The sequence below is a fragment of the Oncorhynchus masou genome, chromosome 25 (assembly GCF_036934945.1).
Source record: "Oncorhynchus masou masou isolate Uvic2021 chromosome 25, UVic_Omas_1.1, whole genome shotgun sequence".
Classification (NCBI taxonomy): domain Eukaryota; kingdom Metazoa; phylum Chordata; class Actinopteri; order Salmoniformes; family Salmonidae; genus Oncorhynchus; species Oncorhynchus masou.
Window position 1 is genome coordinate 45,010,783 of NC_088236.1, and position 23,461 is coordinate 45,034,243.

The window sequence follows — 23,461 nt, forward strand, 5'->3', positions numbered from 1 at the left end:
GTGTCCAAACTTTTGACTGGTACTGTATGTCATTGTTGTGTTATTTCTTTCAATCAGGTTCCCTTTATCTAATTAATATTAGGTTTTGGTGGAAGATCTGAGAATATTCAGTATTAAAAATATGCAAGAGTAGAGAACATTTGAAAAGGGGGCAAAATACTTTTGCACAGCACTGCTGTACATCTTGCATTTCTCAGGATGTACTGTGGAACCCTGAACAAGTTGCATTTACAACTGGAGCAGGCTAGACATTTGTGAAGGCGATTTCCAGAGACAACTCGTAGACAACAATAGATTGTAGCAACTGGGCAACTGTAACAACTAAAAAGAGCAGATGTTTGGATTCATCTCAAAGGTCAAATGCTTTTTTCTTGACATAGGAGCTGGAAGTGAGATGCATTTTGCTGAAATATAGTGCTGTAAAAATATGAAATACTATACCCTTCAGCTCTTGACACAGTACCTGAACAATAAATTCTGGCATTTTGAGATGACAGGTGCATTTGGAAATAAATTCTCATGCTTGATTGTGTCAATATTACTAAGTTGTACTTTCATGATGAACTTTATTCATTTCAGATGAGATATAATAACATCAAGATTTTCTTCCGATTAACTATTTTTGGTATTAAATCAGTGATTTGAAAAGGTTTCAAAGTGAAAGCATCCCATAATAATTCCTGACGTGTTGCACACTTTACTATACCATGTGGATCCCAGTGATCATGGACTTCTGTGTCATTCACAATCATTGACAATTTTGAGTATGAAATTTCATTACTGGTCTGTTTCACCATGCAGTACCACACTCCTGTGTGACCTGTGGCGTCACACATCTCTCAGCTCCACCATCTTCCTGCGGATGTGTTTGATGTCCTTTTGCAGCTTCTCCTTGTCCAGCCGGGCTTTGGTGTCACCGATCTGCCTCAGCGAGTCTATGGCATCATGGACAGACTGGAACCCTGGCCGTCAGAGAGGTGGGGGATAAGGAGAGTCAGTCCCTACAACATGACTTACAGCCTTGTAGACTCTCCTATAGGCTCTGCCTTACTGCTGCTGCTGTGTGTTGAACATTAAGAACCTTGTCAATTATGCACTGTCCTTCCCTCTCTTTTCCCTTTCTTTCCTCTGAAGACAGAGTGAACGATTGAGGGGTATGAAGCGCTAGCCTCGCAGCCTTATTAAAGCCGAGACTGAGGCGTGATCCATCCCAGCGTTTATTGCTAGTTTTATTTACTGAGCTGTCCCTTTGCCTTTTTCACAAGGGTTTCAGAAGCCCTGCAGAGCGAAGGCCTTAGAGCCAACATCAGCTCCTTGGGGAAATTAACTATAAACTGAAATCAGAAAATTGGCATTAGATGTCAACCCAACAACAGGCTGCCGTGCTTACGTCCACCCCATGACTTATTAACAGAGAGATAGGGACATAGATAACATCGCCCCAACTGCATGCTTGAAGGCTTGGTGGAAGGGCCTGTTACAGTTTCTTTTTATGTTGTTTCCATGTCACATCGAGTGGATCGATTTGACTAGACCCTGTTTATGGAAACCCCAATAAAGAAATAAATATTTCCCGTTTGACTTACTTGATGTCTCAGGAAAGACGATGTTTGTCACTGCTGTAACTATGCTTCAGTGGTGTGCTCATTATCTATCTGCTCCAAAAGGCACCGTTCTCAATTAGTTTCTGAGCTCAGGTGGCACTTATCAGGCCTACTTAATCAGAACAGGCCCACACAACTGTGAGGTGTGTAATTGAACTTTGCCAAAGAAATACAAGCTGAGATCTCATTGCTAATGTTGGCCATTGGATCTAGGTCTTTATTGCACCTGCCCCGTTGTCCTATTTATCATTCCTTCACTGACCCCTATTGTGACAGTCATCCACAACGTATATAAGTTATATCGAATACCCAGTGTTTTTCCTGGTAAAGGTCTCCTGTCTCTGGTATTGACAGTGTTAGTGAGGGTGTGAGTAGCGACCTGACTGGTAGTCCTGTTTGATCAGCTGCAGCTCTTCCCGGAAGCTGGTCTCCAATGTGCTGATCCTACTGTGGAGTTTCCTCTTCGAGTGCTTCACCATGTCTGCCTGGTGCTCCTGTTCCAGCTGAATCTCTGCTCTCTCCACACGGACTGACAGCAGCCTGACCTGCTCACTGAGCCTCCCATCCGCCTCCACCTGCACACACCCACACGCCTTACCATAGTCCAGCAGACAAACTGACACACACACACACACACACACATATATGCATACTACCATTTTGTCCTGCAGTAGTGACCGTAGCACCTCACTGCCATGTCTGTGTGTCTGTGCTGAACTGCTGAGCTGTTGCTCTGTCCACATCCTGAGTCTGTCTGTGTCCTCCCTCGCCTCCCTTACCACACCAGAGCTCCTGTAGGTGGAATATATATGTTATTGATGTTATATCCACATGCAACTGGGTACAGATTGTTGAGGATTGTGAACAATCATATACACATCACAAGAGTCACCTCTGACAGTCTGGTTCAGGATGGTTTACTGAGAAATCGACCTAAACAGTTGCACAACTATCTCAATAGTCTATCTCAGATTTAAGGTGTCACTTCTTATTAACTGAGTATGTTTCTATAGCAGGCCCTGCAGTTGGATGGGAGGAGGAGGTACCCTAAACTATGTTCTCTTGGGTAGTTATGCCAGTGACCTTCTCAGCAACAGCACACTCTTTGTTTTGTTTGGTCTGCAAGCCAAGCACTTCACTCTGCTGCACTCAAATGCTGCCTCTCCATTAGAAGTCCACAGCCAGGCTTTCTCCATTTGAGAGGAGAGACTCGAGACAGCCATCTGTCCACACTAATCGTAAATAGCAGAGGGAAGTCCCAAAAACAGTGCGGTGAAAGCTGCCACCTTGGATATGCCGAGTTAGCTCCCCTCAAAGGCTTTCTGCAAGTTTTAGCACAATATACTCGATCACTCATCAATAATTGCCTCAAGGGTGTGACGTTATGTCTTAACCCCTTAGCTTCTCAAATACAGCATGCCTCATTCCTCTCATCGAGTGTTTCCTCTTGACAGAGTTTCAGTGAGGCAGCATCTAGGGTGGGTATTGGTGCTCTGTGGGTTGAGTACCTGCGTGTGTACCTGCATGCATGTAGCAATGCACATGCCACAACCACCTGAGGACATCTCCTTTTAAACCATCTAGTTCCTGTGTTTGAGGAGTGCAAAATCCCCTTGCCACTTATTTTTCCCTCGATTGTTTGCTTTCATTTTACTCTTGCTCGTGCCATTTTTTTGTCCATTAACGTAATGACCAAAGGAAACGTTTGTGATGACCTGTCAAACGCACTTAGGTAATGGCTGAAATGAGCTCAATGAAATACATTGGCTTTCCGTTGCATCTATAGGAGCACTGATGCTTGTCGGCGATTTAACACATTGTCTAGAGACATTTTCTACACAATTAAAAAAGTAATGATTTAATACAGTTGTAACGTTTACAAATTAGAAGCGCTGGAATATGTATTCATGTATGTAACTACACCTAGTGTCTATATGTGCAATTCCGCGGGCCAGCATCCTTGCGGAACGCATTCGACACCTTGCAGAGTCCATACCCTGATGAATTGAGGCTGTCCTTACCAAAATGGGGTACAACTCAATATTAGGAATGTGTTCCTAATGTTTTGTACACTCAGTGGATTTGAGCGCATAACAAGAAAAATAGTTACATTATACAATAAATGTAATACCTGGAAAAAAATAATACAAAAAATCTTTTAAAAACCTGAATTCCCACCAAAATGCCTGAACTTCATTCATTATTTGTCCTTGCCAGTAGTGCTATACTGTAATTCAGCCATCTGATGGATTATAGTTTGGATTATCTTTATCCATTTTACAATTTGCATTCATTATTATTGTTATTTTTTACCTTTTACAACTTCAATGACTGTTTGTGTGTGTGTGTGTGTGTGTGTGTGTGTGTGTGTGTGTGTGTGTGTGTGTGTGTGTGTGTGTGTGTGTGTGTGTGTGTGTGTGTGTGTGTGTGTGTGTATTTTTGTTTGTGTGTGGTTTGAAGGGGCAGGGCTGTGCAACATGATGTGCTTAAGCTATTCATTACCTGTTCCTGGGGCCAGGCCATGATGGACTAGATACAGATGGATTACCTGCTTGGGTCAGATCTTAGTGTCTCCATTGTAACAAATAAAAATGTAAAACTGGTGGATTCAACATTGAATAATGATTTTGCCTCACCACTTATAATGGCAAAGGTAGTGCATTTCACAAGGAAAGGAGAGAGCTATCTCTTTTATTGCCTATGAAAAATAAGCATGTAAGACCAAGCTTCCTTGATGTAGGGGCTTTGACCTAGTTCCTTTCGTGGTGCTACTACATGATGTACTGTTATATTCAGTGGCATAGAATACAGCGTAGGTACTAGTATTCGTACCCCGTTCCCCCCATACATAGTATGATTAAGTTGTCTCTCAACAGGCTTTTAAAGGTCAGTGTCTAGGTTGTGTGTTAAATGGGGTTACTGTAAGAGCACAAGACACACTTGGCCTCCAGGAGCTTGATTTGGCTGTGCAGGTCAGTCCAGCTGTTTCTCTGGCCGTGGGTCTGGTCCACCAGCAACACCTCCAGTCTGCTAACTGCCTGAGACAGCTGCACACGCACACACACATACACACACACACACACACACACACACACACACACATTTTAAATACTTGATTTGAATCCACCAATCAAATTTACATTAAAAAGGGACATTTAAAGGTCCTTGCATGCATGGACACTCCAGACAGACAGGAAGGCAGACAGACAGATGGACAGATAGACAGGCAAACAGACAGGCATTGTAAACAGCCTCAAACCTGGCCCCTGTGTGACATACACATGAAGAGTTTATTACCAAAACGCTATATTCCATATTCGCTATATTCTGTGTTGATGTGTGTGAAAAATATTACTGTTCTCAGATTTGTTGTTTAATAGATTTTAGATGTGAACAAATGTGTATTTTTATTTTTTATAAACGCTATACATCCATTGTTTAGCTGGACATCTGCTAAGTGACAAACATTTTAAATGTAAATGTTTTACATACAGATCTCATATTACTGTATTGAATAAATATTATAATGGTTTTTTTTATATATTGATGTCACATGTATCATTTGTAGAAAAACAAATGTTATGTAGAAATGTGTTACCTTTGACTGTGTAAAACCTAGCAGTACTACTTATTTATCTGAGAGTGAGGCGGATAAACTGCATAGCAACAAAAAAACGTTTTTAAAATGAACACAACTTGATCAACATGTGCAAAATGTGCAATTCACTGGCTAGATGCAATCATAACTGAGGTTGTTTTGGGGCTCTAAAGCCTTCAGGATGGTAAGTTGGTGGTTGAAGATATCCCTAGTGGTGTGGGGGCTGTGCTTTGGCAAAGTGGGTGGGGTTATATCCTTCCTGTTTTGCCCTGTCCGGGGGTGTCCCCTCCTGTCCCCTCCTGTCTCAGCCTCCAGTATTTATGCTGCAGTAGTTTATGTGTCGGGGGGCTGGGGTCAATTTGTTATATCTGGAGTACTTCTCCTGTCCAATTCGGTGTCCTGTGTGAATCTAAGTGTGCGTTCTCTAATTCTCTCCTTCTCTCTCTCGGAGGACCTGAGCCCTAGGACCATGCCCCAGGACTACCTGACATGATGACTCCTTGCTGTCCCCAGTCCAACTGGCCGTGCTGCTACTCCAGTTTCAACTGTTCTGCCTTATTATTATTCGACCATGCTGGTCATTTATGAACATTTGAACATCTTGGCCATGTTCTGTTATAATCTCTACCCGGCACAGCCAGAAGAGGACTGGCCACCCCACATAGCCTGGTTCCTCTCTAGGTTTCTTCCTAGGTTTTGGCCTTTCTAGAGAGTTTTTCCTAACCACCGTGCTTCTACACCTGCATTGCTTGCTGTTTGGGGTTTTAGGCTGGGTTTCTGTACAGCACTTTGAGATATCAGCTGATGTACGAAGGGCTATATAAATAAATTTGATTTGATTTGATTCATGTGTTTGTCAACCCCAGGCCACAATTCACTAATACTCTAATTAGAGAATTGTGGCCTGGAGTAATATCCTCTTTCACTCTTTGTCCAACACAAAAGTCTAGCCAGGTTTTGCTACAGTCGTCATCCCTACTATGTACTGTATGTATTCAGCGAGAGGCCATGTTGGTTCCTTCAGGAAAGGAAGCTAAAAGGAAAGGGAGATTCCTTTATGCATCTTGTTGTGAAGTGCTTGGTCAAGTTGAGTCTGACCTAAAAGCAGTCCAGTTGTTCAGAACCCCTAACCTTGATGTCTATCTCTCTCAGTCGCTCTCCCAGACCTGACTTGACCTCTGACACCTCCTGTTGGAGCCTGGCGATCTCCTGTGCCCTGTCGCTCACATCACCTGACAGCTTGGCAATGCTGGCATCACACCTGAGAGTGAGACAGGGAAAGAGAGATGTCTTTACCATTACAGTACAATACACTCCCACCTGGCTTGACCATCTCTGGGAAGTTTGGGTGTCAAATGAAAGCTAAGAGTCTATATTTTTGAGAAATTAAGTTATTTATACAGTACAAGTCAAAAGTTTGGACACGCCTACTCATTCAAGGGTTTTCTTTATTTGTACTATTTTCTACATTGTAGAATAATAGTGAAGACCTCAAAACTATGAAATAACACACATGGAATCATGTAGAAACAAAAAAGCGTTAAACAAATCAAAATGTATTTCATATTTGAGATTCTTCAAAGTAGCCACCCTTTGCCTTGATGGCAGCTTTTCACACTCTTGGCATTCTCTCAACCAGCTTCATGAGGTAGTCTCCTAGAATGCATTTCAATCGCTAAAAGTTCATTTCTGGAATTTCTTTCCTTCTTAATACATTTGAGCCAATCAGTTGGTTGTGACAAGGGACTGTAGGTTTGGTATACAGATGATAGCCCTATTTGATAAAAGACCAAGTCCATATTATGGCAAGAATAGCTCAAACAAGCAAAGAGAAACAACACTCTATCATTACTTTAAGACATGAAGGTCAGTTAATATGGAACATTTCAAGAACTTTGACGGTTTCTTCAAGTGCAGTCGCAAAAACCATCAAGCGCTATGATGAAACAGGCTCTCATGAGGACTGCCACAGTAAAGGAAGACCCAGAGTTACCTCTGCTGCAGAGGATAAGTTCATTAGAATTAACTGCACCTCAGATTGCAGCCCAAATAAATGCTTCACAGAGTTCAAGTAACAGACACATCTGAACATCAACTGGTCAGAGGAGACTGCATGAATCAGGCCTTCATGGTTTTCTTCTGCAAAGAAACCACTATTTAAGGACACCAATACGAAGAAGAGACTTTCTTGAGCCAAGAAATACAAGCAATGTACATTAGACCAGTGGAAATATGTCCTTTGGTCTGATGAGTCATAATTTGAGATTTTTGGTTCCAACCACCGTGTCTTTGTGAGACGCAGAGTAAGTGAACGGATGTTCTCCGCATGTGTAGTTCCACCGTGAAGCATGGAGGAGGAGGTGTGATGTGTGGGGGTGCTTAGCTGGTGACACTGGCTGTGATTTATTTAGAATTCAAGACACACTTAACCAGCAAGTTAATAACCTGTTAATTCATATGCCTTGCGACAGTGATATATAGGCCTAAAGGCCGAGACAATAAGACAGTGGCAGAATAAATTCAACCACACCTTTGATTTATCACAAAACCAGATAGCAACCTCTGTCAAGTGAAGTCCACAAAGCATATTGCATCTATAGTAACAGACAGTTAGTTACATGACCTACAGTATGGTCAGGCAAATGAATGTTTCTGCCATTTTTAGACCACTGAACAACTATTGATTTAGAACAACAAAGAGGTACCGCAAGTCACAAAGTAAATATGAAGTGCCTCCACTATTCCAGCAACATTTCAACATCAAATCACCTCTGCTTAGTCTAATAGAGTGACAACTAAAAGATACCTAACACAATTTAGTCCAATCAACGTAAGCTAAATATGATATGGCTGTTTATGGTTCTGATTTCTGCGTGCGTGTGTGTGCCTGCGCGTTCCTGCAAATTTAACTGTTGACTCACCCTACATGTAGAGAAACACCAATGTCATCCTCCTCTCTTTCATGTTGATGAAACTGTCTATCACTCTGTGATTCAGTACTCTCTTTTATTTTTTGTTGTTCTAGGCTAAAAAAATCTTGCTCGCTAGCCTAACTTCCAATGTTAGTGTCACATTTGCTCCTGCAACACCCTCTAATTTTGTGTCTCCTTGACTTGCCTCCACTCCCGCAGTACTCTCTACCTCTGTGTGTGTGTGTGTGTGTGTGTGTGTGTGTGTGTGTGTGTGTGTGTGTGTGTGTGTGTGTGTGTGTGTGTGTGTGTGTGTGTGTGTGTGTGTGAGTGTGTGTGTGTGTGTGTGTGTGTGTGTGTGTGTGTGTGTGTGTGTGTGTGTGTGTGTGTGTGTGTGTGTGTGTGTGTGTGTGTGTGTGTGTGTGTGTGTGTGTGTGTGTGTGTGTGTGTGTGTAGACAGGTGTGCTGGAGTCAGAGCAAATCCCCAGCAGCTGCAACATGTTCCATAATCAGGACCTCTACAAATACTCAGCCCTGCCACTTCCACGCTGCCAGATCGTAACCTCTGCTCAGTCAGTCTACGTTTCGAGCCGGTTGTTACTATTTAGATCCTGTTGTGCCTGTTCCCCTGCCTGACACTGTTTTCCTCTCCGCTACAGTTCTGCCCTCTCTGACTCTGGTCCCTGTCTCCTGTCCCACGTCTCGTCATCCTGCTACTCTGTCCTGGATTCCCCACTACTACTCCCTTGGATCCCCCCCCCCCGACCTGATTACCCTGTCTCAACCCCTCTCGCTCCTGCCTAAGCCTCAGCACCTGGTCTCCAGCAACCCACCCGAGCTTCCCCTGACCTGCACTCAATCTTCCCCCTGTTACAATAAATACCTTGCTTACTTCATCCCCGTGTCCTCATCTGAGTCTGCTCTTGGGTTCCCTTGTTCCACTCCGCATAACGGTTTGCTAGTTAACATCAGCCTTCTACGTCTAGCTACATATTGAACTTCCATCCTCTCAGGCCAGGGGCACAACAATGTATGAATCAATGGTTGGATCAGAATTGCAGTTATAATCATTGGCCAGTATGGAGAATTAAGTAAAACCACAAGTCCAAATCCCTATCTCCATCCATGGATAATTTAGAAAAGGGCCAATTTTAGATAGCTGGCTAGCCACCAGAGGACAACAACAAAACAAGATGCAACAATTCAAGTTTCTCTGTCAATGACGTATGCTCTCAATGGGATTTGATAGTAGTGACACCAAATCCAAGCTGGCTTCCCTTGACACTTTTTTTTGGTGTGCCAGGATCATTCACAGTTGAGCTCGCTCAGTTTGGGCAGTTTTGTATTCTTTTTGTCAAGGAAGGTCAGATGCTTGCTGGCTTCCCTTGTTTTAAATGCTACAGGCGGCAACAATGTCAGAGAAAGCAGACAGGGCGGACTGATCCAAGATGGCGGATTGAACACAGCTGTGTAGATCACCTCAAGATAAAAAAAGTAAAATTCAATATCATTAAGTTAGACTAAATTTTAGCACTACAAACTGGTGGGTAATAACCTTCAATCTGGATAACAACACAAAACAAATCATAAGACTAGAGAAATGTATCAACAATATTACAAAAACAAGTAACAGCCAAACATGGAGAGTAAAACAGGGGAACCAAAACAATCTCAAAACAAAAATGTGAATCTTCTACAGACACAGACAAATTCATCTTTTCACCACTGGGAATGGTAAAGGTCGAAACCAATCTGTTACAATCACCAAATGACAAACTGGGCATACTTGAATTAGTCAGTAAGGATATAAAAGAGTTGAAGTCAAGCTTCGAGATGAGAGACAAAAAAGCTTCGACATTGGAGAAAGAAACAAACAAGCTAAAAGGGACAGTCAATAAGATTGAAACTGAAGTCAATTCAATTAAAAAGGAGAACATAGATTCTGAGAGAAGCCTTACTTGACATACAGACTAGATCCATGAGAGAGAATCTGTTACTTACAGGTATCCAAGAGAAAGAAGGAGAAGTTCCTCAATCTGTAGTGAGACAGTTCCTCCTTACAGCGCTTCAGATCCCAACCAAAGATATCGACAAAATCCGACTTGAACGTGTACACCGTTTAGTACAGAGAGGGCAAGGTTATGAACGCCCAATCGTTGCCAAATTTGCTTTCATTAAAGATAAAATAATGGTTAAAAGCCAGAGTAAAAGACTTGCTGGCACGGAAATAGGAATGCTCAGTTCCCGAAAGAAATTGCAGAACGTTGCAAAGTTCTGAAAGCAATCTTCAAGGAAGATACATAACTCTCGTAGTCGATGAACTGTATATTGATAACCAAATGTTCAGAGACACAAAGACTACTCCATGGCTATTCTAAAAAGGACAACGTTCGCATAGAGGAGGCGAATAATGGAACACACAATACTATCCATGTTAGGGATTGTAATAGTGCAAAAACAAATAGATAGAAAAGCATTCTTCAAATATAACTAATTGGAACACAAAAGTACTAATTCAACGTGGTGTAGATAAACACAGCAGGCAGAAGGCACAGTATGTGGGTATGTGAGGATGTATTGTGATGGAAGGTGTTGTGTGTTTTTTGGTGCTTGGGAAAGTGTGGCGTTAAGTGAGTGAGAAAGAAAATGGTATGTACATACAGTATGTATGTCTGCGAGCAGGGGTTGTGAGAGAGCTTTCAATTTTGTGCAGATGAGGGATATACATTTTACAATGAATTATACATCTCATTTATTTATTTATTTGTCCAATCATGGTGGAACTGCATTTTAAAATAAATTATACATTTTATTTATTTATTTACCCTGATAGGTTGTTCCACCCTATCAGGGTGGAACAACATTTTTAAATAAATGATACATCTAATTTATTTATTTATGGTCCTATCTTGATGGGACGGTCAACAACCCTATACGCTAGACACCAACCTGAATGACTCAGACACTAAAGAGATGTCCTTATCTGTTTTATGGGCCTGCTGTAAGCTGCCTGTATGCAGCCAAAATGCAATCAGAGACCTTCTAGAGCAACACCGCCCCCACAGGATTCTAAGCCTGCCTGGCAGGGTTGGTCCTGCAAAGGCAGAGCCCCCTGATGGGAGAGCATAATATACAAGGAAATTCTCAAAGCTGCTAATGAGAACCTTGACGACCTTGTACGTAGCCGGTGGGGATTCCGGTGGGGTTCCCCCACCCAGGCAGTGACAGTGCTGGCAACACTAGCTGTAGTAACCCCCATGGGGAGGGGGTCACACTGACATTCAGAGAGGGGGCATATTATTGTGGCCCTGGTGGCACAAAATCATCAAAGGTCTGACTGCATGGAGATGCTTGGGATTATGGTCAGAACGGGGGACCATGTTTGGGTGTTTCAGGGGAAGTATATCTGACCTCCATCATCTAGGATGTGACAATGGTTAATTAAATCTCCCCATTTCTGCCCATTTTTGTTCAGTTTTGCAGGTCTTCTCATACAGCTGCATCTGTATATGCATTCGTAAATCAAGACCTTTCTTCAGTTGGGCTCTGGGATGGTGCAACTGTTGAGCATCTGAGTGTATGGTGTGTGTGTGTGTGTGTGTGTGTGTGTGTGTGTGTGTGTGTGTGTGTGTGTGTGTGTGTGTGTGTGTGTGTGTGTGTGTGTGTGTGTGTGTGTGTGTGTGTGTGTGTGTGTGTGTGTGTGTGTGTGTGTGTGTGTGTGTGTGAAGGTGTGAAGGTGTGTGTGTGAAGGTGTGTGTGAAGGTGTGTGTGTGAAGGTGTGTGTGTGAAGGTGTGTGAGGGAGTAAAAGATGTTTGGGCCAATATAGGATGAATCGCAGTAATTGTTTGCTAAAATAATAATTGCTGGCCAAAATTGTAATGTTCGTAATGGCATAAACTGCCTACATTATAACAAATATTAATTGATAATTATTGAAATTAAGATAAACAGGATTTTAAAAATAGATATATATTTTTTAATAGCTATATATAATACAAATTGAGGTGAGTGCGATGGATCTGCTTCTGTTCTGTGGGTGGCACTATGTGCTCTTTTCGAAGGATGGGTCCCGGGCCCATGGGATCCAGGGGGTCAGGGGTGGTCTGCCGGCCATTGGGATGACAACCCAACATGGGATGAAGAGGGGTTTTAGCGGGTGGAATAGTGGGGAGCAATTGGAGGTTTACTTAGTAGCAATGCAAATATCATGGTACAGCTATATAGACACTCACTACCAGGGGTCACTTAGAAATGTCATTGTTTTTCATGAAAACATAAATGAAATGAGTTGCAAAACGAATAGGAAATGTAGTCAAGATGTTGACAAGGTCATAAATAATGATTTTTAATTGAAATATTCATTGTTCCTTCAAACTTTGCTTCGTCAAATAATCCTCCATTTGCAGCAATTCCAGCCTTTCAGACCTTTGGCATGTCAATTTGTTGAGGTAATCTGAATATGCTTCCTGAAGCACCTCCCGCAAATTGGATTGGCTTGAACCAGCTCCCACAACAGCTCTATAGGGTTGAGATCCCGGACTGGCCACTCCATTATAGACAGAATACCAGCTGAGCTGTGTTTTGTGTCATTGTCCTGTTGTAGGAGGAAATTGGCTCCATTTAAGAGCCGTCCACAGGGTATGGCATGGCGTAACAAAATGGAGTGATAGCCTTCCTTCTTCAAGATTCCTTTTACCCTGTACAAATATCACAAAATCACCCCCAGACCATCACATTGCCTCCACCATACTTGACAGATGGCGTCAAGCATTCCTCCGGCATCTTTTCAATTTTTTCTGCATCTCAAGAATGTTCTTCTTTGTGTTTAAAACACCTCAAACTTCGATTTGTCTGTCCATAACACTTTTTTCCAGTCTTACTCTGTCCAGTGTGTAATGGCTTTCTTCCTGGGAAGGAGAGAGGGGTAGCTCAGGCCTGAGGGGTAGCTCAGGACTGAGGGGTAGCTCAGGCTGGTTGACGGCTCTGGCAGCTTCTGGCTGACTGACGGCTCTGGCAGATCCTGGCTGAATGGCGGCTCTGGCAGATCCTGGCTGACTGGCGGCTCTGCCAGATCCTGGCTGACTGGCGGCTCTGGCAGATCCTGGTTGACTGGCGGCTCTGGCGGCTCCATGCTGACTGGCGGCTCTGGCGGCTCTGGACAGATGGGAGACTCTAGCAGATCTGGACCGACGGGCAGCTCAGACGGCGCTGGGCAGACGGGCAGCTCAGGCGGCGCTGGGCAGACGGGCAGCTCAGGCGGTACTGAGCAGACGGGCAGCTCAGGCGGCGCTGGGCAGACGGCGCTGGCCAGTCTGAGAAATTGCTATTTCTTTGCAACTCTGCCTAGAAGGCCAGCAACCCAGAGTCGCCTCTTCACTGTTGACGTTAAGACTGGTGTTTTGCGGGAACTATTTAATGAAGCTGCCAGTTGAGGACTTGTGACTAGTGTCTGTTTCTCAAACTAGACACTAAAATGTAATTGTACTCTTGCTCAGTTGTGCACCAGGGCCTCCCACTCCTCTTTCTATTCTGGTTAGTGCCAGTTTGCGCTGTTCTGTGAATGGAGTAGTACACGTCGTTGAACGAGATCTTCAGTTTCTTGGCAATTTCTCGCATTGAATAGACTGACGAATTTCAGAAGAAAGGTCTTTGTTTGCTGATGCTCCAGATACTCAACTGGTCTAAACAAGGACAGTTGTATTGCTTCTTTAATCAGAACATCAGTTTTCAGCTGTGCTAACATAATTGCAAAAGGGTTTTCTAATGATAAATTAGCCTTTTAAAATGATCAACTTGAATTAGCTAACACAACGTGCCATTGGAACACAGGAGTGATGGTTGCTGATAATGGGCCTCTGTACGCCTGTGTAGATATTCCATTAAAAAAAATAGTCATTTACAACATTAACAATGTCTACACTGTATTTCTGATCAATTTGATGTTATTTTAATGGACAATAAATGTTATTTTCTTTCAAAAACAAGGACATTTCTAAGTGAGCCCAAAACTTTGAATGGTGTATATATATATATATATATATATATATATATATATATATATATATATATATATATATATATATATATATATATTTACAAACAATATATATGTGGATTGGAAATGATGCAGACAATTACATTGAAAAAACTGTCATAGTTGTTTGGGACAGACAGCATCAGATAGATGGCACTGTTTCCCTTGCTCGGATGCTTTCTCCTGTGTGATACATTCAGCGTCTTGCAAATCGATGGCCTCCATGAATACATGCCACTGAAAGTCTATGTTTCAGTAAAGTAATAATAAGTTCAGTACAGTCCTGTGCTGTACTCTACAGTAGAGTAGAGTAGAGTAGAATAGAGTTAGTACAGTAGAGCACACTATAGTACAGTATAAGGTACCGTATTGTATTGAACGATACTCTACTGTACTCCACTCTACTATTCTGTACTATACTGTACTGTCCTCTACTGAGCTGTACTTTGATGTCCAAACTTGTGTGAACTATAGATGTCTACGATTGGTTCAGATTGGTGCGGACCAACCAATTCTGGTATTTTGTGGGCGGAGTTCAGTAAAATAATAGCCAGTGTGTAGAATAATACTCAAATATGCGAATGCATATTTCATAATATGCATAATGTTTTGAATACACATTTCAGAATGGATAACCCAAAGTGTTTCACCATGCGACAGATAATAATCAACAACGCGGGGGACAACATTGAATTGTTCACATAAATCTTTATGTTCACAAGGCACCTTTTAAACACTGATGCTCAGCCAACTCAAACGGACTCACAGCAGCTCCTTTACAGTAGTGTCTGACTCAGTGGAGGCTCCTCAGAGGAGGAAGGGAGGGACCATCCATCCACCTCAATGAATTTAATAAAAATAACAATTGTGAAACATAAAAAAGTTCTCTTTTTTAGATAAAACTATACTAAATATATTCACGTCACCAAATAATTGAATTAATCACATTGTTTTGCAATGAAGGTCTACAGTAGCCTCAACAGCACTTTGTAGGGTAGCACCATGGTGTAGCCAAAGAACAGCTAGGACAGCTAGTTTCCGTTGTCCTCTGGGTACATTGACTACAATACAAAAAGGAGCCTTGTGGTTACTTCCACAGTAAATATGACAACTTCCAGAGTACGTCCTCCAACCTATTAGACCTTTCAGCATGAACTGACATGCTCTCCACCCAATCAAAGGATCAGAGAATGAATCTAGTAAAAACAGGGATAAACATATCTGAATTTCTCCAATAGAAACTCTAGTTTGCAACTGTTAGACTAATGACTACAGATCCCTAGATCAGCTAGATACAGAACCCTAGATCAGCTAGATGCAGGCAAGATTGTGCAGGGCGGTTTTGAATATGTCAATGTCTGTCACCTTGATCACTCAAATTTCTCTTGACCTGTACACCTACACTGTAAACGTTCATTCATAGGCTAGGTTATAGCAACCTCGTGATGGGTACAGGAAAAATTTGAGTATCACGTAGTAGCCTAAACCTATCAATGTTACATTGACTGAGGTGAATGTATTATGACTGACAGTCATCCAATATGCCGTAATAGAAATAGAAGGCCATGCTCATTAAAAAAATTATCGTTCTCTTCATGTTAAACGGCACCGACCACCACTGGTCTGACTGCACTGTATAGCTCTATGGTTCTTTAATTGATCTGGTCCAGTGGTTCCCAACCTTTTTTTTACGGTTACTGTACTACCAACTGAATTTTGCTCTGTCTGGAGTACAACTACCCCCTCATGTACATTTTACCAGTAGGCCTATAGTTGCAAGGTCGAATCCCCGAGCTGACAAGGTACAAATCTGTCGTTCTGTTCTGTCATTGAAAACAAGGATTTGTTCTTAACTGACCTGCCTAGTTAAATAAACATACCACTGGTCAATGCCTTTTATCAACACAAACAGAGCTTCAGCTAAATGTGTCATCACCTACTGCATCACCCTTTGCTTTGTTACAAAGCACAATGTGGAGAGCAACAATGTATCATGATACCTTTTACTGGTACTGTACACTTAGTTTTACTTGTTTACAAGAACAGCAGACAACCTGATTATTAATAAATTGCCCAAAAGCGGTAAATCGTTCAAGTTGGAGAGCTTTAGACAACCTAGACAACACTAAATCAACACTGAGCAGCCACTTCTCTCCCTCCCTCGACTGTCCTCCCCAACCTCCATGCATGACGCCATCTATATTCTAGACTGGGCTAACCTGCTGTGACCCACACACTGATCCTCATTTCCTATCAGAGAGATTCATCTGACCAGCCTGGAACTCATATATTCCTCCTGATCACAAATCTATATTCACACCTCTATGTTTGGTTTGCCAGATGTTGATAGCAGATATACGGAATTCCAGATGATCGATCAAATATGATGAAGGGAGATGCTTCATAGCATTTTTTCTACTTGGACGAGTATCAAATACACTCAACACACGCACGCACGGACACACACACACACACTTCTAAGGATGGGAGCAAAATCATTTCCATAATGCAAATTGTAAAGTTCTGCTTTGCCAGGTATGGAAATTAAACAGACTTTCATGCAACCCATCATAACACTAATGAGTGTTATTGTTTGTGTGAGTGTGTGAGAGACAGTGACTCAGTTATAGTAAATGCATACCTGGCCACCCTGCCCCTGAGGTCACCAAAACCAGCCAGGTTTTTGTGATCCAGACTCTGCATAGCAAAAGAGGTCCCAGAGGTGACACTGTCCCGCTGGGCTATCTGACTCTTCAGAACCTGCGGGGAGAACAGATCGAGGCACTGTCAGGTGGTATCGGCCTGTTGCTAGAGATCATCATCGCTCACGCACTACTCTCCTCTTGCATGGACAATCACTCGCAGAACCATTCAAATGAGTTGAGCTTCACTCACCCTATATCACATGACTGTGCCCTGGCAGATAAACCAAAAGAATATTGAGCTCCTGTGCGACAGGTGTATTAACGTTATCACACCTCGTTTTCCATGTAGAGGAGTAAAATCCTGGCTCTGCCTATTGCTTCTCACACTAATTACCTCATGATTTATCGTTTTAATTTCAGATGCAGTAACCGTGAATGGCGAACATTTTGTCAAAATAAATACCCACATTTTGCCATGTCCCCTTGTGTTTGTGAGGTCATTATTGCTGTGGAGGAAAATATGACTCCAGACACGGATCTATTTGATCTATCTATTTCATGCGCCACTGTTATTACGCAATCCCTCTTCTAAGTGGCCCTGTTGGCAACCGTTCCAGAACTGGTTGAGGTTTATTGGATGTCGTTAAAATTTCTGCTTACTTATGAGGAATACGCCATGAGCCTGAATGAGATTCAGTGAGGCTTTGCTCAGTGCAGCATAATCAAATCAGCCTGATCTGGCAGAGAGAGAAAGAGAGAGACTCACACAGAGACACTCACAGATGTAGGATCTTAATTTGAGCCAGTTTTCTACAGCAGTTAAACAATCCTGCAGCAACAGGACATTTGAATTATTATGAATATTATAATTAATGGACTTTTTTGTAGGGTTGATACATTTTACGTTAGGGCAAATCAAGTTTGTGGAAAGTGGAAATTACAAACTTTAGAAGCCTTTTTTAAAACACAAATACACCTATACGTTTGAATTCCCAGCAACAAATGGTGATCAAATTAAGATCCTACGTCTGTAACACTCTCTCGTCACTCGAACCTCGCGCTCCTATACTCACCGCTCTCAGGTTTTCTACACTACCATATTTATTAAATGTACTCCTTCCATTGTTTATTTATTTTCTGTTATGCTCTTGTGACTTGTGCATTTAGATTTTCATTGAACTTGTCGACACAGTACAGCAATACCACACATACAAGTTATGGTCATGATTATGATGAACATGATTACATGAACCAGTTTTGTAGTTCTCTATGTGCTGTATACTGGCTGTTACCATGTCAACTGAAAACAGAACACATGTATATATGTCCTGTATGTGTGCTACATGATGACAACAATGGACAACAATGGAGAGAGACACGTGATGCTACAGGCCACCACCTGTATGTCAGTGCTGAGCTGTTTGACAATGTGCGTGATGGTGTGGATGTGGCTCTCCAGCAGCCTGCGAGAGGAGGTCTCTGACTGGACAGAGCCCTGGGTGAAGTGCAGACTGGCCACCACCTCCTCCTTGATCCTGAACGCCTGCTCAAGCAGCACGCTCATCGTACGCTCCTGATTGGTCAGACGGCCTTCTATGACATCAGACCTTGGGGAAAAGGAGGAAGATTTAGATTCCTCTGGTAGCACTTGATGTGCATGCTGCCGTTTTGGTTTGGGTTTGACATAGTATTGTGCTACGACCAGTTATGTGTCTTACTAATGTGATTCATCTGTGTCCGATGAAGCTAGAGATGTAGGATCTTCATTTTGTCACTGTTTTGCTGCTGAGAATTTTCCTGCACAGCAGTAAATGCAAATGTGTAGTGTATTGGAGGTTAAAAAGGCTTCTGTAGTTTATCATTTCCACTTCAACATTTCAGACTTGATTTTTCTTAACAAAACACGTATCAACCCCTGCCGAAGATATCCACTAATCCACATAATAATTCACATTTCCTGTTGTTGCAGGATTAGTTTCCTGCTGTAGCAACCTGGCTAAAGTTAAGATCCTACATCTGTAAACTGTAAGGCTGCTTGCTTTCTTCAAACACTGAGATTACCCTGTAGCATTGCATGGAGATATGTATATCAACAGATCTGACTTGGTTGACATTGCACCTAGGCAGAGAAAATCAAGGCAAATTCAGTCTACCCTCCAAGAGGATTAGAAACACCTCTGTCAAATCTGAAACATTGTCAATCTCTGTATATCCCACCCGGTGTATCCATGGGAAAGCTGCATGGCACTGGGCTTGTTACCGTATCCTCGGGCCTTTCACAAGTCTTATTTCCCATTAACTCGGTCTCTGTGGGTTTTCTGACACACTAAGGTGCAAACCCTATGTCTCCACTGCACTGATTGAATGAGGGTTACTAATGAAAGGAAATGTGAGAGACTTTTTGAAGGTCTGTTTTGGAACACTTGCGGGAAAAGTATTCAGACCCCATCCTGTTTTCCACATTTTGTTACATTACAGCCTTATTAAAAAATGTATTAGATCCCACCCCTCCCCCATCAATCTACACACAATACCCCATAATGACAAAGCAAAATCAAGTTTAGGCATTTTTTCGCATTTATTAAAAACGAGAAAAAAACAGTTTTTTTTACACATTTACATAAGTATTCAAAACTTTGTTGAAGCACCTTTGTTCGATCGGGTTCAAGTCCGGGCCCTGGCTGGGCCACTCAAGGACATTCAGAGACTTGTCCAGAAGCTACTCCTGTGTTGTCTTGGCTGTGTGCTTAGGGTCGTTGTCCTGTTGGAAGGTGAACCTTCGGCTCAGTCTGAGGTCCTGAGCCCTCTGGATCTGGATTTCATCAAGGATCTCTCTATACTTTGCTCCGTTCATCTTTCCCTCAATCCTGACTAGTCTCCCAGTCCCTGCCACTGAAAACATCCCCACACATGATTCTGCCACCACCATGCTTCACCGTAGGGGTGGTGCCAGGTTTCCTCCAGACGTGACGCTTGGCATTCACGCCAAAGAGTTCAATCTTGGTTTCATCAGACCAGATCATCTTGTTTTTCATGGTCTGAGAGTCCTTTAGGTGCCTTTTGGCAAACTTCAAGCAGGATGTCATGTGCCTTTCACAGAGGAGTGGCTTCCGTCTGGCCACTCTACAATAAAGGCCTGATTGGGGTGAGTGCTGCAGAGATGGTTGTACTTCTGGAAAGTTCTCCCATCTCTACAGAGGAACTATGGAGCTCTGTCAGAGTGACCATCGGGTTCTTGGTCACCTTCCTGACCAAGGCCCTTCTCCCCCGATTGCTCAGTTTGGCCGGGTTGCCGGCTCTAAGAAGAGTCTTGGTGGTTCCAAACTTTTTCCATTTAAGAATGATGGAGGCCACTGTGTTCTTGGGGATGTTCAATGCTGCAGAAATATTTTGGTACCCTTCCCCAGATCTGTGCCTCAACACAATCCTGTCCCTGAGCTCTTCGGCCAATTCCTTCCACCTCATGGCTCGGTTTTTGCTCTGACATACACTGTCAGCTGTGGGACCTTATATAGACAGGTGTGTGCCTTTCCAAATCATGCCTAAATCAATTGAATTTACCACAGGTGGACTCCAATCAAGTTGTAGAACCATCTCAAGGATGATCAACGGAAACACAATGCACATGGAAACACAATGCTCAATTTTGAGTCTCATAGCAAAGAGTCTGAATACGGATGTAAATGTGTTATTTCTGTTTTTACATTTGCAAACATTTCTAAAAACCTGTTTTCGGTTTGTCATTATGGGGTATTGTGCGTAGATTGATGAGGATTTTTGTTGCATTAATCATTTAAGAAAAACAAGGCTGTAATGTCATAACAAAATGTGGAGAAAGGGAAGGGGTCTGAATACTTCACGAATGCGCTGTAGGTATAACTCACTTGTCATAAGGCTGGTACGGCTGTGACATGATTCCTCTTCATAACAGTTTTCTGTTTCCCTGAAAAGAAGATAGAACATTTTGTTAAGCATGCAAAACAGCTTTCACCTTGACAGATAACACAAATTCCATTCGCTGTTACAGTAAATGGAAATTGGGTCACGGGAGGTTGCTCTTCAATTCAAACACAAAGATACAAGTCATGTTATTTCCATTAGCCTTATCTCAACTCCCTTACGTAACGTCTTACTTATTAACCAGTCTGAGAAGTCCATTGTCCTCTGTAGTATATCATTTTATTATGTTTTGTTCATCAAGTAAACTAACAAAAGAAAATGCAGGATACTTACAAACCAATGTCTGGTCTACAGAGTGTTGTGCATCATGTGTGTTTGTGTTGTTCACTTGGTTACTGCAGTAAAGCTGAATGGGGTGTGCCAGTGTGGACTTGGCAACGTGATAACGAGGGATTGATGTTGTGTTTGTGCTAAGCTCAGCAAGCAAAGCATCTTTACTTCCTCCATTACTTTAGTGGCTAAAGAGTGTGATAATCGCCAGTGTTTGTGTCGTGGTAGACCAACAATACTTTTTCAACTTGGATTTTTATTGAGGCTGGATTGTTCCGGACTGTTTATTTCACAGCAATTCAATTTGGATATGTATTCTGTCTGTTTGATTAGTTTCCATGTCTGTTGGCGCTCAGCTATGGCAATCTCATTCACTGAAAACTGCTGCTCTAGCAGAGCCTCATTAACATCTGTAAAAAGCCAATTACACATTTACAAACCTGTGCTTAAAATGTCCCTTTCCCAGACCAAATGTTAATATCTACTCAGAGGAAATACTTTTAATTGCCCCAGCTGAAATGCTAGTGATTACATTAAGTGGTTAAATTGGAACATTTTTATTTGAAGATAACTTTCTTCTGCCAATATAATTATCTCATGGAGAAAGGGATTAGATTGGCATATGAACCCGTCCCTAAACCCAGTCAAACACCTCTGGGCCATGGCAGAAAGGTCTAGTGGAAGATGGTTTCAACACCAGTACATGCAACACTCCGCAGTGCAGATTTAAAAGCTGACCTCGTGTCTCTTTCCCTTGCCCTCCAATCGATCCCATGCTGATTAAAGTAAGACGACTAGCCCTGTGATTGATTTAGCCTATCCTCCAAATTAATCCATCTAAGAGCTTCTTTTAATCCAAGAGATTTTTTTATTGGGCTGTACTTTTTCTCTCTCAACATTCTCTTGAATTTATTTACCCCTTTCCAAGTCTAAATTACTGTGTTGAAAAATAATCTACATTCCTGAGTGATTTTTTCCCCTTCTCATTTCCCCTATACATATGTATGTTACCAGGGTGGAGGTACTGTATATCTATTCAGTGAATTACAGTAGCCATGTAATATGGAACTGAGCTTATTTGTCTGTTTGAATGAATTGCTTGTGAGCTCTGATTGGTTGCAGTTGTGACCATGAAGAATGCACCTCCACCTGTTTCCTTAAAGATGGTGGTTCATTGTCCAGAGGGAAACACAGGGACTGAGCTGCTATTGTCTCCAAGTCTCTGCACCGTCCATAGTCTGAGAAACAACATTTTACATGTGACTTGTAGTTGTTAATTTAGACGTGGAGTTTGGATTAAGTACTTGGGGTGTGTTTGACTTTCAGGTGTCATGAGTTGTTTCATGAATGGATTGTGAAAGGGGCGGATAGGTAGAGTGCTTTAGCAGTTTATCAGATCATCTTATAGGGATCAAGACCTACAGAAATGTACATCCTGGTCCTTGGCCTGTCAGACTGGACCATATACAATATTCATGCTCACAATCCCCATTTTAATGCCATCATCTAGGTGTAATGGCAATGGTTGTGTGTGTGTGCCTCAGCTAGGCCTAAGCTTGTCTCCTTTAATATTACTTTTTTGAATATGAATATCATACAGTGGACGCCTATGCATTTATCGCTCAAATCTCCGACAGCTGAAACATGAGCTGGACAACTATTGTTTTAGGAAAGTAAAAACCAATAAAACAATAAACTATAACGTTTTCAATAGGCTACACATCGAAACACATTTGGGGTAATTTGTTATACCCAGTTTTTAATGACACGTAGTTATGGATCATGGATCAATATGGCTTGTTTGTTGATGGCGCTGGCAGCGCCCAGTAGGAGGTTTCTTTCTCTCTCTCTTTCTCTCGGATCTGAACAGGTCTCTCGGATCCAAACCAGCATGGGTCTGTTTTCCACTGTCCTTTGGGTCTGACTGTCTTCAGGTCCATTCTGAACGGGTCTCTGTATCGGGTCAAGTGGGAAAGCCGCAGATCCAACTTTTTGGACCCGTGAAGACCTCTAGTCCTGAGTCCTGCTTCCTCTCCTTACATCAGACAATCCCACAGGATTACACTGTCAGTGTCTCTTTTTACCTTAGTTCGGTGTGTGTGTGTGAACGCTGCATGCCATGGTGTGTTTGTTTGTGTGGGCAGTTATGATGCTTGCATATCCTTTTGTGTGTGTGTGTGAGAGAGAGAGAGAGAGAGAGAGAGAGAGAGAGAGAGAACTGCTAAAACAAGGTTAGGGTGGAAGTGGAATTATACGTACATGGGATTTCAAAAGACTAAATGCAGATGCACTTGTTAAAGTGGGGGGGGGGGGTTATGGGCTCTTGGAGGTTGCCCTCATAGAATTAGGAATTGTTTTATTTTCTTGCATAAGTAAAAATCTGGATTATGCCTCTACTGCCATTCATTCCGAATGAGACTGGTTTGGATTTCTTCCTGAT

The 23,461-nt window shown here is 42.3% G+C and overlaps 1 protein-coding gene across 1 annotated transcript; it reads right to left on the bottom strand.

Annotated features, from left to right (window-relative positions):
• Positions 1-537: 537 nt before the first annotated feature.
• Positions 538-21,052, bottom strand: fam81b (family with sequence similarity 81 member B). The gene is made up of 9 exons (XM_064936467.1): positions 21,025-21,052; positions 20,676-20,734; positions 18,191-18,398; positions 16,788-16,906; positions 6,334-6,463; positions 4,545-4,651; positions 2,261-2,396; positions 1,984-2,179; positions 538-962 (listed from the first exon to the last, which is right to left on the bottom strand). Exons 2-9 carry the CDS (start codon positions 20,702-20,704, stop codon positions 829-831), a joined length of 1,059 nt encoding a protein of 352 aa, XP_064792539.1. The 5' UTR covers positions 20,705-20,734; positions 21,025-21,052; the 3' UTR covers positions 538-828.
• Between the last annotated feature and the right edge of the window lie 2,409 nt (positions 21,053-23,461).